Source organism: Gadus chalcogrammus, chromosome 1 (genome assembly GCF_026213295.1).
Source record: "Gadus chalcogrammus isolate NIFS_2021 chromosome 1, NIFS_Gcha_1.0, whole genome shotgun sequence".
Classification (NCBI taxonomy): domain Eukaryota; kingdom Metazoa; phylum Chordata; class Actinopteri; order Gadiformes; family Gadidae; genus Gadus; species Gadus chalcogrammus.
This window is the reverse complement of record NC_079412.1, coordinates 24,913,406-24,929,861: the sequence shown is the minus strand read 5'-3', so window position 1 is coordinate 24,929,861 and position 16,456 is coordinate 24,913,406. Positions and strand designations below refer to the sequence as shown.

The 16,456-nt window shown below is 40.8% G+C and overlaps 2 protein-coding genes across 3 annotated transcripts; both read right to left on the bottom strand.

The window, feature by feature from the left end:
- Positions 1-1,840: 1,840 nt before the first annotated feature.
- Positions 1,841-7,306, bottom strand: tprg1l (tumor protein p63 regulated 1-like). The gene is made up of 6 exons (XM_056597669.1): positions 6,932-7,306; positions 6,445-6,536; positions 5,797-5,847; positions 5,568-5,693; positions 4,936-5,089; positions 1,841-4,242 (listed from the first exon to the last, which is right to left on the bottom strand). Exons 1-6 carry the CDS (start codon positions 7,151-7,153, stop codon positions 4,048-4,050), a joined length of 840 nt encoding a protein of 279 aa, XP_056453644.1. The 5' UTR covers positions 7,154-7,306; the 3' UTR covers positions 1,841-4,047.
- A 2,696-nt stretch (positions 7,307-10,002) lies between these two features.
- LOC130391807 (cerebellin-4-like) lies at positions 10,003-12,399 on the bottom strand. Of its 2 annotated transcripts, none has more exons than XM_056602093.1 (5): positions 12,218-12,399; positions 11,988-12,029; positions 11,769-11,810; positions 11,270-11,401; positions 10,003-11,001 (listed from the first exon to the last, which is right to left on the bottom strand). In XM_056602093.1, exons 1-5 carry the CDS (start codon positions 12,390-12,392, stop codon positions 10,718-10,720), a joined length of 675 nt encoding a protein of 224 aa, XP_056458068.1. In that variant the 5' UTR covers positions 12,393-12,399; the 3' UTR covers positions 10,003-10,717. The 2 variants fall into 2 exon arrangements, with proteins under 2 accessions (XP_056458068.1, XP_056458079.1); XM_056602104.1 differs by having other exon boundaries at positions 11,270-11,398.
- Positions 12,400-16,456: the final 4,057 nt, after the last annotated feature.

The following is a 16,456-nucleotide window of genomic DNA, read 5'->3' as shown; positions in this document are numbered from 1 at the left end:
ACATAAGGGGTAACACTGTCGTTTTTTATCGTTCGTCATAAAAAAAACATAAGGGGTAACACTGTTGTTTTTTATCGTTCGTCATGAAAAAAACATAAGGGGTAGCACTGTCGTTTTTTATCAGTCGTCATTAAAAAATATATATTCTCCATTTTTCTATGCCTCCTATAACACTGTTTTTTTTAATCTGCTGTCATAAAAAAACATAAGGGGTAACACTGTCGTTTTTTATCGTTCGTCATGAAAAAACATAAGGGGTAACACTGTCGTTTTATATCGGTCGTCATGAAAAAACATAAGGGGTAACACTGTCGTTTTTTATCGGCTGTCATGAAAAAAACATAAGGGATAACACTGTCGTTTTTTATCAGTCGTCATTAAAAAATATATATTCTCAATTTTTCTATGCCTCCTATAACACTGTTGTTTTTTATCTGCTGTCATGAAAAAAAACATAAGGGGTAACACTGTCGTTTTTTATCGTTCGTCATAAAAAAACATAAGGGGTAACACTGTCGTTTTTTATCGTTCGTCATAAAAAAACATATATAATCTCCATTTTTCTATGCCTCCTATAACACTGTTGTTTTTCATCTGCTGTCATGAAAAAAAACATAAGAGGTAACACTGTCGTTTTTTATCATTCGTCATAAAAAAACATAAGTGGCAACACTGTCGTTTTATATCGGTCGCCATGAAAAAAAACATAAGGGGTAACACTGTCGTTTTTTATCGGTCGTCATGAAAAAACATAAGGGGTAACACTGTCGTTTTTTATCGGTCGTCATGAAAAAACAAAAGGGGTAACACTGTCGTTTTTTATCGGCTGTCATAAAAAAAACATAAGGGGTAACACTGTCTTTTTTATCGGCTGTCATAAAAAAAACATAAGGGGTAACACTGTCGTTTTTTATCGTTCGTCATGAAAAAACATAAGGGGTAACACTGTCGTTTTTTATCGTTCGTCATGAAAAAACATAAGGGGTAACAATGTCGCTTTTTATCGGCTGTCATGAAAAAAACCATAAGGGGTAACACTGTCGTTTTTTATCGGCTGTCATGAAAAAAAACATAAGGGGTAACACTGTCGTTTTTTATCGGTCGTTATGAAAAAACAAAAGGGGTAACACTGTCGTTTTTTATCGGCTGTCATAAAAAAAACATAAGGGGTAACACTGTCGTTTTTTATCGGCTGTCATAAAAAAAACATAAGTGGTAACACTGTCGTTTTTTATCGGCTGTCATAAAAAAAACATAAGGGGTATGCTACCTCCTTTCTTTCAACAAAATATTCTAAATATTTCTGTACCTCGTTTTTATGATTTGTTTATTCTCTATTTTTCTATACCTGAGGGTGCAGCAATGCCAAATAGGCTCTCAGACCCACAACCAAAGTTTACAAAGCGTGCACACCCACTGGTCTAGTTCCGCCTTGACAGGTGATGGATGTAAAGGGTGAGAAAGTACCACACTTGGAGTCCACCATGGCGGATCTCACTGGCTTCCTAGAGTTCTGGGTTTGCAGCCCCAAGAGATTCTCCTGGTGTTTGACCTTCTCCCTCATTTCAGGAATTCCTGTAGATGACCCATTTACGTTTTTGATGAAGGGTTGCGCCCACAGGAAGCTGCAGCCCCACATCCATCAGGCTGCAGACGAGACATTAGGATTCAAGGAGTGGATCTGCTTCTTACTGGTGAGGTTGAGCTTTAGGTGCTGTTCTTTGCTCACCTTTCTTTTTAATGGGGAGAGGGGGTTCTCTTGGTAACGCATTAGGATTTGGAAGAATTATAACTCACATTGTGAAGTATCTTCATTATGATCCTCCTAAATGTAAAAAGTACAAATTGTTATTTTACTTGAGAATTACACCTTTCTTTTTGCTTTGGTATAATAAATGGCTTACCTTTCTTCTGCGGGGTTATCACAAATGGCAAGGATCCTTGCTTCTGGATATTTTCGATCATTTTAATTCACACTTGAGCTCATTTTAATTCACACTCGAGGCTCCAGGCTTTTTCCCCATTCATTTGTTAATTTTCTCCCAGATTTACCATCAGGTTTATAAGATCTCTTCCAAACATGAAAACCAGCTTCGGCATATTTCAAGTAAGGGAGGTAAATCGTCTGAGAAGCCTAGAGTGGACAGAAGACAAGAATCTTAAATAGGTCAAATATGTATTTTATTAGATTCATGTCTGTAAGCGATGTTACTGAGATTATTCTTGGTATTTTTCCGTAATAGAGCGAGCCCATAAAGGTGCAATATGATCTGTAAAACCCGCGTAACTCAACACAAAGAGCTCACTTAGAGCCAGATTTGACATGAAACCAGAAAATTGCCTTGTGCGAGAACCCTTCTTGAGAAAGGCAATGGGGATCTAATAGTTTTAAAAATCAGTTCAAGGATTAGAATACCAGATCATTGAAAACCAAAAAACATGAATCAAAAGTAGACCATTTCTTTCAAAAAGAAACAATCATGCAACACACATGCACAGGTCATTTATTTGCAAAACATTATCCAACTATCTACCTAAAGCCGAGGAAGTGCAATGAACACAGTTCCGCTTTAATATGAATATAGTTTCATATAGATTAATACAGTTGTATATATTATAATATAGGATTTCTATGAACATCTCCACAAGACTTCCTCTCCTGAATGAAGTCAATCTGAATCTCAGATCTCATAATTATCTAATGAGTCAAATCCATCTGCAGTAATAGATTTCAAACAATGAATCAACTTAGCTTTCAGCGATCGAGTGCACCACAAACTGCAAACATTATGCCCAGATGAAAGTTTGCTATTGACGCATTGTTTCATGCGTTAACTGCCTAAAATAAATACAATGACAGTACAATTAAGGCGACTGAATAAACATAGGAGTGTGATATACAACGCTAATTTGTAAAACCCCTCATTGACAATCATATGGTTAAGAACATAGCCACCTGAGCTCATTAGCTATCGGCAATAGCTCCCTCATCTTATCGCAATGCCATACTTACAACCAATAGCACACTGTGGCAGGAAACAGACGGCGCCCACAACAGGACGAGGTCACAAGAGCTTACCAAGGAACTTACAGTAACAGACAATCTGACTCAAGTTTACAGAAACCCATTAGCAAGCGTAGGTTACATGTATGTCAACAACCCATTGAGCTGTTCATTTTAAGACACTGTTTAAAGCCATGATTGATTTTGATTATTAGTGTTATTTCATGCATATGGGACAAAAATCCCATCGAGGGAACGCTGTAGGTACTGGATGACACAATGGGCCCTATGCAACCTAGCGTCCATCTTGGTGCCCATCTTGGGGCTAAATGCCAGCTAGTGTTCAGAACCGAGGTGGCCACTAGATGAATAAGCCCCATTCCTTTGAAATACAACTGGAGTGGCCCGTATTCTCAGGGAGCCCCTCCTAGGACCTTAAGGATGAGTCCCCGGAGTCTGTCCATGGAATGGATTCAGCGTTCCTGCGACCTTGTACTCTCGCCTCTCTGGCCGTTTGTTGGGGTCTGAATAGACCCTGCTAAGACCCCGCTCTGATCATACAGACGCAACAGGCCCGACGGATCCAGAATAAGAGGCTCACGTTGAAATGAGGAGGGATAAAACACACTCTAACACATGATATTCATCGATACTGACCACGAAAACACTCACTTCCATTGAAGTCGAATCCACTCTTCACACAAGCCCCTGAGAACCCATATGGCGTCGGTTGGAACAGTCACTTCACGGGGTGCGGGGGGGGAAACAGAACTCATGTGAGCAGACAGTCCATGCAACGCTGTACAACATGTACCCTGCCCGGAGACCCAAGTACAACACCGACTCGTGAGAAAGCATTGAAGGTTAATTGCGGGCGCACACCGACCGATCAACCCAAAAAAACGAAAATTACACGAAAGTAGAGTGACCGCCTCCCTTTGAGGGCGGAGTCCTTTTGACAGACGATACGTACATTAGACCGCACTGGGGGTGGGGGGGGGGGGTTAATCTAGGTTAGGGTTAGCTCATCCGGAACTGCTCCTCTAGAAGCCGATCTTGCCCCGGGTCATGGAGTAGCCCAGCTTGGCCTCGTTGTTGATGAAGGACATGATGCCCAGGTAGGTCTCGATGAGCAGGGGCTTCTCCAAGATCAGCACCCCGTTGGAGCGCCCGGGGATGGGGTGCTCCTTGTGGGCCTTCTTCACCGCCTGCACCAGCTGGGTCCGGAAGTTGTCCAACTAGAGGGCAGAAAAAAACTGGATTTTTTTTCTTTTGTTGTAAGTGAACCGTTAAAGACGAGCATACGTTTTTCAAACCCATGGACTGGCCAGTTTAAGGAAACTTATTTAATCGAAAGAGAGTAGTGACTGTGACTTCCACTTTGGAACAGCTTTTTAAAATGATATCAAAGTCCATCAGACCCTGAGAGCGTAACACCACGGTCACTGGATTTGGTTGAAGCATTTCAGTCGCCCTATGAGCAAATATCTTGGGATCGGGCCAATGGAACTGTACTCATTATGCACCATTTTTATTCTAATGTAAAAACATAAAACACCAGTCTATCACGCCTCCTCTTTTAACAGAACCTCCAAAAGAAAAAGTACACTTTCAAAAGGCTTTGTACGGCGTCTTCCTTAGCTTCCTCACTTCCACATTAAGGCTTATGGTTTCACGGCGACACAACGCAACGACCACGCAGACGCTTCAACAGAGTCGTGAACCTGTTTTGGTTCTGCGTCGGCTTTTAGTCAGCGGACCAATCACAGCCCTTGCTTCTGCGTCGCCTCGACGCAAGGTTAACATTTTTTTGGAGGCGCACGTCAGGTCCTTGCAGTGGACGCAAGGAGGGTCCGTAAGGACGGAATGGGTCCGTAAACCCCCTTTGGTTGCGTCGACGTGGAACCACAACTGAGCCTTGAGGCTCTCACCTGGCAGAGAGACGCCACCTTCTCGTCGGCGTGGGCCATGGGGTGCTCAGTGAAGGTCTCGTAGGGCATGTCTGTGGACCAGGGGTTCCAGCGGTTGGCGAAGGAGGCCCGCGGACGGTGGTCCCACTGCACGCGCACCCCGTAGCCCTCCCTCCTGTAGGGGGAACCACAGAACCAGGCCGTCCGGGTCAGCTCCCGTCTGGACTAGGACTGCACCGTCTTGTTTCATACGTATGGACCTGTGCTAGGTAGGTTTTATCCGTTGCACTTCGTGTTCCTACATCATGTCCTTTATGGAAGTTTCACTCTGATATATGTGGAAGAGTAAAGTATGTCTTAGAAAATATGATGCACAGGGTTAGTTAGTTTGATACACAAACCATATTAAGGACTTGCAGGTAACTGCAAGTCCTTTTGAAATCCAAGTGAACACGATGGGTTGGTTTCGTAAACACTGCGTAACCTGTTGCCCCTAGCCCCCCTAAAGCACACATGATGACCCAATACCTACTCCCTCTTTACAATACAAAACATGCAGAGATAACAAAGCATGAGCCGTGCCAACGAGCCTTGAGCTGACATACACAGAGACGTAAGCAAAAACAACGAAACTAGTAAACATGGCGGTTTACTTGTTGAGCGATTTGGGCGGGAACTCAAACTCTCCCACGGACATGGTGTCCACGGCGTTCAGAGCGATCCGGACCACCTGCTGACACAGCAGGTTGATGAAGTCGTACTTGCACACCAGGAGGGACCTGTGGACACACACAGAAGACACAGCCCATGTACACCACCACACAATCAGACAACATCAATGGACCATCCTGGTAGGTGATGGGGTGAAGACGTCTCGCCTACCGGTCCGTGATCAGCACCAGTCTCTCCTTCTCGTTGTTCCAGTGGTCCACTCTGGGCGTTTTAGGGGGGAAACAATTAGTGGTTAACAATCTAATACATGTATGACATGGGTTGTCCCTGGGTTGTAAGGTTGTAGTGGTCTGTCAGACCTTAATAGGGCTGAATCGCTTATGTTTCTCCTTTTGTTTGTAATGGTCCACTTGACATATTGACACAAGATAAGATTGATACATTGAGCCAGTATAGTATAGCCCGTATCAGTACATTGAGCCAGTATAGTATAGCAAGTATCAATACATTGAGCCAGTATAGTATAGCAAGTATCAGTACATTGAGCCAGTATAGTATAGCCAGTATCGGTACATTGAGCCAGTATAATACAACAAGTATTGATACATTGAGCCAGTATAGGATAGTTGGCCCAGTATAGTATAGCAAGTATTGATACATTTAGCCAGGTTTATTTGTCTAAATTGATACATTAGTAGTAGTATTCATATAGTATTCATCTTAGTATTGATACATTGTTACAGTGTAATATGCATACATTGAGAGCATAGCATTGATACAGTATAGTACTGATCCATTAGGACAGTATAGGACTCAGACAGTACAGTATTGTTGAGTGGAGACAGAGGTAGGACTCACTCAGCCAACAGCCACACACTGAGGACCTCTCCGTCTTCTGAGGGGAGGGCCACTGTCCTGATGTCACAGACCGCCTGCTCAATTGTACCTGGCTGAGAGGGAAGACCGCACACGCTTACCCCATGTCATCACTTTGTATTATTCTATTCATTACTATCCATTTATATTTCACCTGTACCGGTCAATTTGATATGAATGCTGGTATTATTTTTTGTAATAACATTTAGCCTTCTAACTATCCTCAGTAACAACACAAAAACTCATCATTCGTTTACTAGTATTGATAAACAAGTAGCCCACTGGGAGCACAGGGCTGCACTGGGTCTGTCGTAATAAACAACAACTCATGTCTAAGAACTGCAGCGAATCAACAGAGGTGTGTGCAGAACCAAAGTGACTGTTGCTTCGGTCAATTAAACATCAGAGCCGTGTTTGACTTCAAAACTATGACGGTTATCACTAGTATTGTCTGGAACCTCGAACTTACCCTGAAAACAAAATAGTCTTTAACTTTCGCTTGCATTGTGGGGTTGTGTACGTGGAAAGGCGTCAGCGTCTGTAGTGGGGAGCAGCAGGCCATCGAAGAGCCGAAGCTTCCTCCGGCCTCCGGTGGCGTGAACGCAACCTCGACCCCCTCCTCGGTTTCTGCGGGATGTAGAACCGCAGCCCCCGGACTCTCCGGGTCCACGGTGTCCTTCAACTGAAGCATGATGCACGAAGCTTTTTGACAATATTCTTCACTGCAGATTATGCGATTTTAATGAAACATCCTGGATAACGCAGCTTTACCCATTGCGCACCTAAATGTTTTGATTCTGCAGTGGACGAGGAGGGAGCGTACCCCTAGACTACTTCCTGCTCTGATTTGGTCGTTGTTAAAGGGGTAGCGCAGAGCCACGCTCAGAGCAGGTGCTTTACTTCATAATGTTTATTCCCTTAGATAGACAATGATTTCATATCCCTTATATGTCTGTTCCACCTTATTTCAATCATAATTGCATAAAATATGTGAACTAAAAAAATTAAATAAATAATGCATTTAATAAACCCACATAGTTAAAAACGTAAAGAAATTACTTAAATCAAGTGAAAAGATTTGAATAGAGTTCAGAAGCCTAAATGGAGTAAACAATTTAAACATGCACACAATTTAAAATATATAAATGGTTTGAAACAAATAATGTGTAAGAGTTTAACAAATAGCTCAAGTGTTAACGTTTCAATACATTTGGGATAAAATATAGAATAGCTGAGCTGTTCTGATAAAGTTTGAAATGGTTGAATCAAGTGTTAGAGTGTAGAGCAGTTTCCCAACCTGTGGGCCGAGGCCCTCTAGTGGGCCGCCGAGGTGTTGCAGGTGGGCAGTGGGAGGCCTTTCAATTGGAAAAAAATACATAATATATATATTTTTTTATAAAAATGTTTTATCATGAAGGATACTAAAAGGGATTGAATTGTTAAGGTAGAACAATACCCAAAGAGATTTACATTCAAATAAAAATGTATAGGCTGAATACATATATCACACATATGTAAATATGTTGGAATAGTTTGTGATTTTTAAAAAGTGCACTGACAAATATGTGTAAATGTGTCAAAATATACTCAGTAAATACATTTATAGGCTATATCAATATGTTCGAACAGTTTTTGATTTTAAAAAGCCTACCTCGGTTTAGTCAAGAGGCCTATGTCTTCAATGTTTTTCGGCTCATGAGAGCTTTATACGAAAAGTCTGACAACTGCATTGTTCAAAATTGCATTGAATAAATACTTAATGTCATTCTCGTCTCAGAGTTATGAAAAGGGTAAATGTTTGGGTGGGCCGCGGAAAATTTTCAGAATTGAATTTGGGCCTCAGCAATCAAAAGGTTGGGAACCTCTGGTGTAGAGTGTGTGTATGTGTGTGTATGTTTGTGTGTTTCATGTGTATATGGTTGTGTGTGGGCATATCGTTTGTATAGTTAGCGTGACCTGAAAATATCGTTTTAAAGCACATTAGTATTTAGTTTATACCGAAAGTACCCCGGATATTTAGGAAGGACCTAGCCTCTAGCCATATAAACGGGGATCCCCACAAACAAATGCCTGTATCATACTTCCAATCAATTCATCATTTTACGGCCAGTGTGACAAGAAATACGTAACCATTTTAGCTAAACATTGTGTTTCTAGGTTAAATATTGCCGTTGTTAGGCTCAGTCAAACTACTAACCCAACACAATGTACAATAAATGCATTTACAGATTAAAGTTTTTTTTCAATTTCTTCTTTTCGTTGTTTTCCTTGAACTAAACACATCATTCACAATATATTGGTTGTGAATGACGGAGGTGATATGCAATTCAGACTTAAACCAAAAAAGCACCAACCATTTAAGCCCATCTTTTTTTTCAACGATTTCTTTTCTTCACACAAATGCACCAATGTTTTTTTTTAATTCTTTAAAATACTATACAGTTAAAAAGAGTGCATATATATATATATATATATATATATATATATATATATATATATATACACTTTAATTTTATCGTGTGTAACAGTGGGGAAAGAAACAGCAACCATGTTCATTTATGCTCAAATACCTTCTCAAGTTGGCAGAACGGAATGCTTGAATGTGAACCCATTGCGTCACACAACACATACTTATTACAGTAGTGCATGACATGAATCACTACAAATAGTCAACCAAACATAAACGTTTGTAACCTAAACCATAGCATCTTCTTTTTAACAACCATATGTAAGAAATCAATGTGTTAGCCATAAATGACATGTCATTCAGTAAAATAATTAGAGAACAAAAAAGGTTCCTAGCCTGCATGTTGTGGATGCGACTGTCTAGCATAACACCACCACATGCCTCCAGACAAAAAAAACAAGTACATTGCTTCCATTTTTGAAGTTTCTTCTTGATTTCCATTTTCAAGCCAGCTCCTCTATTGAAAAGTGAAGCCAGCTTCAGTGAAACTAATTTGAACAACCGGTGAGCCAAGCACTGATCAAAGTTCTGCTCAGATCAGTGGGGTTTAAGTGCTTGTGAGAGATACAAGTACAGCTCAGCCTATAGCCCTTCTTTGGACAGCCCTCTACGAAAGAGAATTCGTAGAGGGCCCCGGTGTAATTCTCACGATCTAGCCTCAACAGAGGTCAGTGCGACCAACTGAAAAGATACGAATTGGGATAAATTTAACTTAAAGAGATGTATGAATGATATCGAAAAGTGGGTTAGATATACTTGAAGATCTAGTTGTGTTGATTGTTAAACGTTTGAACGAAGGTTAACAGCTAAAAATTGACCAAGTTGCGAAATCTGAAGTAGTTAGAGTGTCAGAGAATGGGCGGACGGCCTCACCGTATAATACCATGAATAAAATATTATTTTAAAATTAGAACACTTGTCAAAACTAATCTGAACATTTAAAAAGCTGAATGGAATCTCTAGGTCAAATATTGTGGGAGAAGTAGGTTCCCAAAATGTGTAGGTAATAATAAGAACAAAAGAATAAGGCCTAAGAACAATAGTTGAGCGCTGCTTGCAGCACTCAACCAGTGTTCATTCAGTCTATGGTAGGCATACATGAAATTGTGGAAGTTTAAACCTGCACTGTTAGTTTTCCCATTAGCAGCCTCTAGTGGCTCGAGCTGTAGCTACAGTTATAGCTATGTCATCTGAAAATAACTACAGTGAAAATGTAGACACAAATAGAATGATTTGAAGAGAGAAATTACCTGGGTGGATTGACTTGTCGTTTCGTTCTTGAGAAACTTTGTAGTTTTGATATTTTCTAATGGAGTGAATAGCGGAAGTTAAGAAGTCACAGAGTTCAGGTTAAGTAGAGTGTTTATTTGCAAGGGAAGAGCAGAGAGTCACCCCTGATTTAAAAAACTAAAAGGAAGAGCCTTTATCGCATACGAGACTGATCCGGTTGAGCGAGTCGGTGCAGTTTGTAGAAAGTGGCCTGGGTTGACATACGGACAACAGCAGACACTATTCAAATGAAAACAAAGCACAACGTTTATGATGAAGGAATTCAGCCTATAGCTGTCAAACATTCCACATTTAAAGTTTAGTTTAAACTAGCTTGAGTTCCGATCTTTTGCATAACATGAAATCCCCAAAATATACATTGTGTATACTTCCAAGATCAGAACGGTCTAACAAGGCTAATGCTGTAGAAAATCTTTAACCTCCCTTCATTCTTTGATTTGGAATGAGTTCACCATGACGTCCCCATACGATAATAGCATTTGTATTTCCCCTGCCCCATCACATTGTGAAGAGCAGGTGACCACTGAACGTGCTATGGCAGTAACTATTGTCAAATATATGGTTATGTTGAAGCAGACGCACAAACACAACATCTCCCTTCTGTAGAGCCAGGGAGACTCCGTTAGAAGAACCAGCGGTACCATGACCGTGTGAGTACTCATAAGCTGTAAAGATTTGCCGACTGTTGAGGACCAGAATTGCACCAGTGGCGTGGGATCCCCCAAGCCCAAAAGCGTGTATTTCAAAGTGGTAGGCACCCTTCACAGGAGCAGTGAAGACGCCTGTAACACAGAGATTATAACTGGATTATTATAAAATGATACCCTTATAGACTTTCAAACCAATTCTTAAGATATATTTAGCTTTTAGGCATCTTGCTCAAAGAAGCCCTCAGGTAGTCAGCATGCATTGGGGTTTGACCCCCTTAACTAAACTGGGGTTATCGTGTTTAAATATATATACAATGAGCATACAATTATAAACAACCTTTCTTTTGAAAATCAGTTTTATTCTGTAGTTGTTAGGTCACGTTATATTTTGAAGCCATACCCGTGTTGCTGTTGTAGGCCTTTCCAATGTTGGTGAAAACATGTTTGAAGATGAGTGTGATGGCCGCTTTGTAGGGACCTTGACTTCCACTTTCTGTCGACAGCAGTGAGGCAGAAAACGCCACTTGTTCTTCTGGAACACAAACAGCCTCCTCTAGACCTCATGGATTCATTCTAACAGCAAATACGTCAACAAAATGATCTGCAGATCTTTGATTTGAGTTCGTTGACCATTTGACTTAGCTTTTACCAAGACAAGGGTGCTTGCCTGAGCTTTAGGAAAGAGTATAGTAGCGTAAATCTTTAATATCCCAGAGGTTGATTAGATAACAGAGGACGGCAAGGTGATGGAGACAGGGAATCAGATTTGGCTTTGCCAATGCATGGAAATTCTGTCAAAGCAGATTGAGGTGTAGCAGTTACAGGTGCCGGTGCTGGCATGTTTAAGCTTCCGTTGGACCTGATTAGGTACAGGTGCCAGTCGTTAGCCACCAACATACCTTTGAGCTGCTTCTCCAGGGCCCTCAGCCTCACTGCTTGTGCTGCAATAACAGAGTCTAGAGTCAATAAAATGATCTGCAGATCTTTGATTTGAGTTTTGCTGCCCTTTGACTTAGCTTTTACCGAGACAAGGGTGCTCGACTGAGCTATAAGAAAGAGTATAATAGCGTACATCTGTCTAAGAACTGCAGCGAATCAACAGAGGCGAATCAACACACCTTTGAGCTGCTTCTCCAGGGCCCTCAGCCTCAATGCTTGTGCTGCAGAGTCCAATGCAACACCATGAGAATGACAACAAGTTTATATCATATAACATCATCGACATATCATGTGATACACAAACACACATAATAAATAGTAATAATTAATTTTGATTGTTCTTTTATGTTCTCGAATGACTGATGAAAAAATTAATCCTGCAGATTTGCCATATTAAATCAAGTTTTACCTCGATTGTCTTTCTGGATGTATTTCACCTGTACTTCCAGTCCAGCCAAAGCAGAAGAACCATTATTGATTGGGACAACTGATGGGGTCAAAGGTTGCGTCAGTTCCATATCCCCACTGCACACGAAGCAGCCCAGCAGCAGCACGGCCAGCCTCATCTCCGTCAGTGGACCCATCGTCTCCTCCGATGGCATGGCTGCTGTGAACTATAGGCCCACTATATATATGGTCACGTACCCTGGGGCACCACCTCCCAAAGGACACAAACACTGGGGTGTGTGCAGGTACGCACACACGCACAAGGTTTCTTGTAAATGCGTCACTACATATTTTACCATCAGTGAAACTGCCTTCCGCATGATTCAAATCCTTTGAGTGCCAAACTTAATAGAACCTACCGGGGTTATTAATTTTGTGCAAGTTTCTCAGAAGGGTTGCGATTCTCTTCCTTGTTAAACAATGTATTGTAGGCGGTTACAATAATACCTTGAAGGACATTTGAAGAAATTCCCAACCCTGTAGATTCAATTCATGATACCGCGTTAACTTTATATTTTCAAATGTATTTATTAAAAACTACTGATGTTTTTGGAAGATGTAACAAGAGGGTTTTTTGTCTTTGTACTAAATTGTATTACAAATCCAGATGAAAAAGTTATTTTGACCACCCAACAATCTATCGCGCTGAACACAAATAACAGTGGACAGTTCGATTAAAAAGCACACAGGTTTTATTGCATATCAATTTCATGTATAAATTCTTCATAGCATTGGAAAGATTACATTTGGTATACATTTCTATTCTACAGAATTAACAGAGTCTTATCTTTTCAATGAAATTTCTCTAAAGTACATCTTCAATAATCACAAGCATCAAAAGAACTGCAATTTTCAGAATTGTTCAATATTATTCTACAATCCTTGTAATTTTTTTTATTCATTAGGTCTCCCGCCTCAAGTCTTTGCGTCGTCTTTCAGAACCACCTAGTCCGGTACAGTTGTAAGGCAGTCCAAACTTGAAGTCAAACTACTAACCTAACACAATGTACAATAAGTGCATCTACAGATTAAAGTTTTTTTTCCATTTCTTTTTTCATTTTTTTCCTTTTCAATTTGATACACATTTCACAAATGGACATCATTATGACTGCTAAACACGTCATGCACAATATATTGGTTGTTGATTTTCAACAAACAGAACGGAGGCGATATACAATTCAGACTTAAACCAAACAAGCACCAACCATTTAAGCCCATCTTTTTTTTCAATGATTTTTTTTCTTCACACAAATGCACCAATGCTTTTTTTTATTCTTTAAAATACTATACAGTTAAAAAGAGTGTATATATATATACACTTTAATTTTATCGTGTGTAACAGTGGGGAAAGGAACAGCAACCATGTTCATTTATGCTCAACCAAATGTTTGTTTTCAGTGACTATTTGCTCAAATACCTTCTCAAGTTGTCAGAATGGAATATTTGAATGTGAACCCATTGCGTCACACAGCACGTACTTATTACAGTAGTACATGACATGAATCACTACAAATAGTCAACCAAACATAAAAAGGTTTGTAACCTAAACCATAGCATCTTCTTTTTTAACAACCATATGTAAGAAATCAATGTGTTAGCTGTGAATGACATGTCATTCATTAAAATAATTATAGAACAAAAAAGGTTCCCAGCCTGCATTTGTGGATGCGACTGTCTAGCATAACACCACCAAATGCCGCCAGACAAAAAAATAAGTACAGTGCTTCCATTTTTGACGTTTCTTCTTGATTTCCATTTTTTGAGCATGGTTTTAGGCCTGCTCATCTATTGAAAAGTGAAGCCCGCTTCAGAGAAACTAATTTGAACATCCGGAGAGCTAAGCGCTGATCAAAGTTCTGCTCAGATCAGTGGGGTTTAAGTGCTTGTGAGAGATACAAGTACAGCTTAGCCTATAGCCCTTCTTCAGACAGTCCAAGCACTCTAGTTCTGATACTCCCAGTAGGCTAGTTCTAAACAACCCAGTATGCTAGTTTCAAAAGACCCAAGATGCTAGCTCTCATGATACCAGCTCTCAAAGAACCAGGATAATAGCTCTAAAAGAGCCAAGATGCTAGCTCTCAAAGAGCCAAGATGCTAGCTCTCAAAGAGCCAAGACTCTAGCTCTCAAAGACCGAGGATGCTTGCTCTTAAAGACCCAAGTGGCTAGCTCTCCAAGACCCAGGATGCTAGATCTGAAGGACACAGTATGCTAGTTCTGAAGGACACGGTAGGCTAGGAGGTCAAAGACGACCATAACCCACAATACTTGCCCAGTCTTGCTCCTCTGGCTTCCATAGCTATCTACAACTATCTACAGTAAATGTATGCCCCGAATGCCCAGAATGAAACTATACCCACCATGTGGGGAACGCATGGAGAGAATATGTTATGGGAAAATGGAAAGTTCAAATGAAGATGCACCAACCAAATGATTTGTCTTCTATCTACAGATTGTGTTTTCAATGGTTGACGCTGTGTTAATTATAGACCGAGGATCTGGACATTCAAACCCGCAATAACAATATTGTATGATTTCTCTTGTGTTTCTTAAAGGGCTCGATCCTTCCTTCATTAGTAGGCTACTTAACAATAGCTGTCAGTGGATGTGTCAAAGTTGGGATACAGCGAAGGAGAGAGGGGAAGGAGACATGATAAAACGTGAACGTTTCCGTTTAGCCGAAACAAAAGTGTGATTGGGACGCCACTAATGCCCCTCATCTGTCAAACTGCCGGCCAAACACGTTCAGTGTTGTTGGTTGAAAGGGTAAGACATGAACAAAGTAGGAGACCTAACTTTGAGACAATCTGAATAAGAAGCAGAACCAGAGCTACCGTTCACTATAAATAACAACAGGTGGTAGCATGGGTTCCCTCCATTTTGGCACACTTACCTATCAAATATGGGGGATTCAGAATCCCAACCAGCGATTAGCAAATCATTCCTTCTAAAAACAAAAGTGGTGAAAAAAAATGACTTTTTTTTCTTTCATTTTTTCACTCCATTTCAATCATGACAAAAACAACCAAAAATAAATAGAATACACACACACTGTCGAAATCATATATATAAGAGCGTAAGAAGAACAACGAAGGAACTATGCCAGCAAATACAAGCCTGTTGGAAAGGAAATGATTGTCAGAAAACAATACATTTTCTATGTTATTTGGCACATACCACTCTTGCTATGAACATCTAGGTTATTTTGTACATCATATGACAATATCATACAATTTTGGTCCTTCTCTAAAATAATTATATTAACATTTTAGCACGGCAGTGCCTACAAAGAAACAATACTGTTGTATCTAAGAGAAAAACAAGTCAATAAAATTAATAAATGACATGAATTGAACAACCAAGTTGAGAAACAGTGTCCCCACATTTGCGTATGATTTAACATAATTTTCCACATGATCACACTGGGTTACCGATTAGAATGGCTAGTGTCTTGGATAATTAATCAAACAGTTGCTACGCACATTTTACCATTGACATCATCTTTATTTAATCTTTCAAAAATCAGCTCAAAATGTCTATTGGATCAATATTTGTACACCCCACGTAGAGTGGGGCTTTTACTCCAGTAACTTATCATATGGTGCTTTCATTGATTCTGTCGCTTAAGTGGGAAACAAAAAACAGGAATAAAATACAGTATGGATATAAGCGCGCGCCCACTCGGATCCAACTGGCATTCCTGTTCCAACACCGCCACCCTGTGGACATGCAGTGGTAATGCAGCGCTTAACGGCGCAGTGCTGTGAAAGGCGGTGCAGAATAGTCTTTCACGACTCGCGGGTTATCGAGAGTTCTCGCGAGATGTTTAAATAGGGTATCTACAGGGTTATGAGGGAGCCTCGCAGACCAGGACCAGATCAGACTAATGCAGTTCCAATACTCTTGATAGGCCCTCATTGTGTCCTTCACATCAAAGGGGGCTGAGCAGTTTGTTTCTATGCCAGAGTCTCGGTTAGACCCCTCGTCCAGGGACAATTTCGTCCTTCCTCCCTCCCCCTTCTCCCCCGTGGCGCTCTCCTCCACTATCTAGAGACTCTTGAGTCCTGGTCCACACTTCACTTCCTGTCCTCATTTCCCACTTCCACTCGATCTCTCGTTTGATTTGAACGCTACTGGACTGAGCTTGTACCTCCGCCCTCCTCTCCCCCCCCACCAGCCCCCCCCCCCCCCCCCTCTGGCCAG

Coding starts and splice junctions, on each gene's coding strand:
- tprg1l (XM_056597669.1), bottom strand. CDS start 7,153: ATGCTTCAGTTGAAGGACACCGTGGACCCGGAGAGTCCGGGGGCTGCG. Junction 6,537..6,931: donor AAGACTATTTTGTTTTCAGG/GTAAGTTCGAGG, acceptor CTTCCCTCTCAG/CCAGGTACAATTGAGCAGGC. Junction 5,694..5,796: donor CTGGTGCTGATCACGGACCG/GTAGGCGAGACG, acceptor GTGTGTCCACAG/GTCCCTCCTGGTGTGCAAGT.
- LOC130391807 (XM_056602093.1), bottom strand. CDS start 12,392: ATGGGTCCACTGACGGAGATGAGGCTGGCCGTGCTGCTGCTGGGCTGC. Junction 12,030..12,217: donor CATCCAGAAAGACAATCGAG/GTAAAACTTGAT, acceptor TGGACTCTGCAG/CACAAGCATTGAGGCTGAGG. Junction 11,002..11,269: donor GGCCTACAACAGCAACACGG/GTATGGCTTCAA, acceptor TCTGTGTTACAG/GCGTCTTCACTGCTCCTGTG.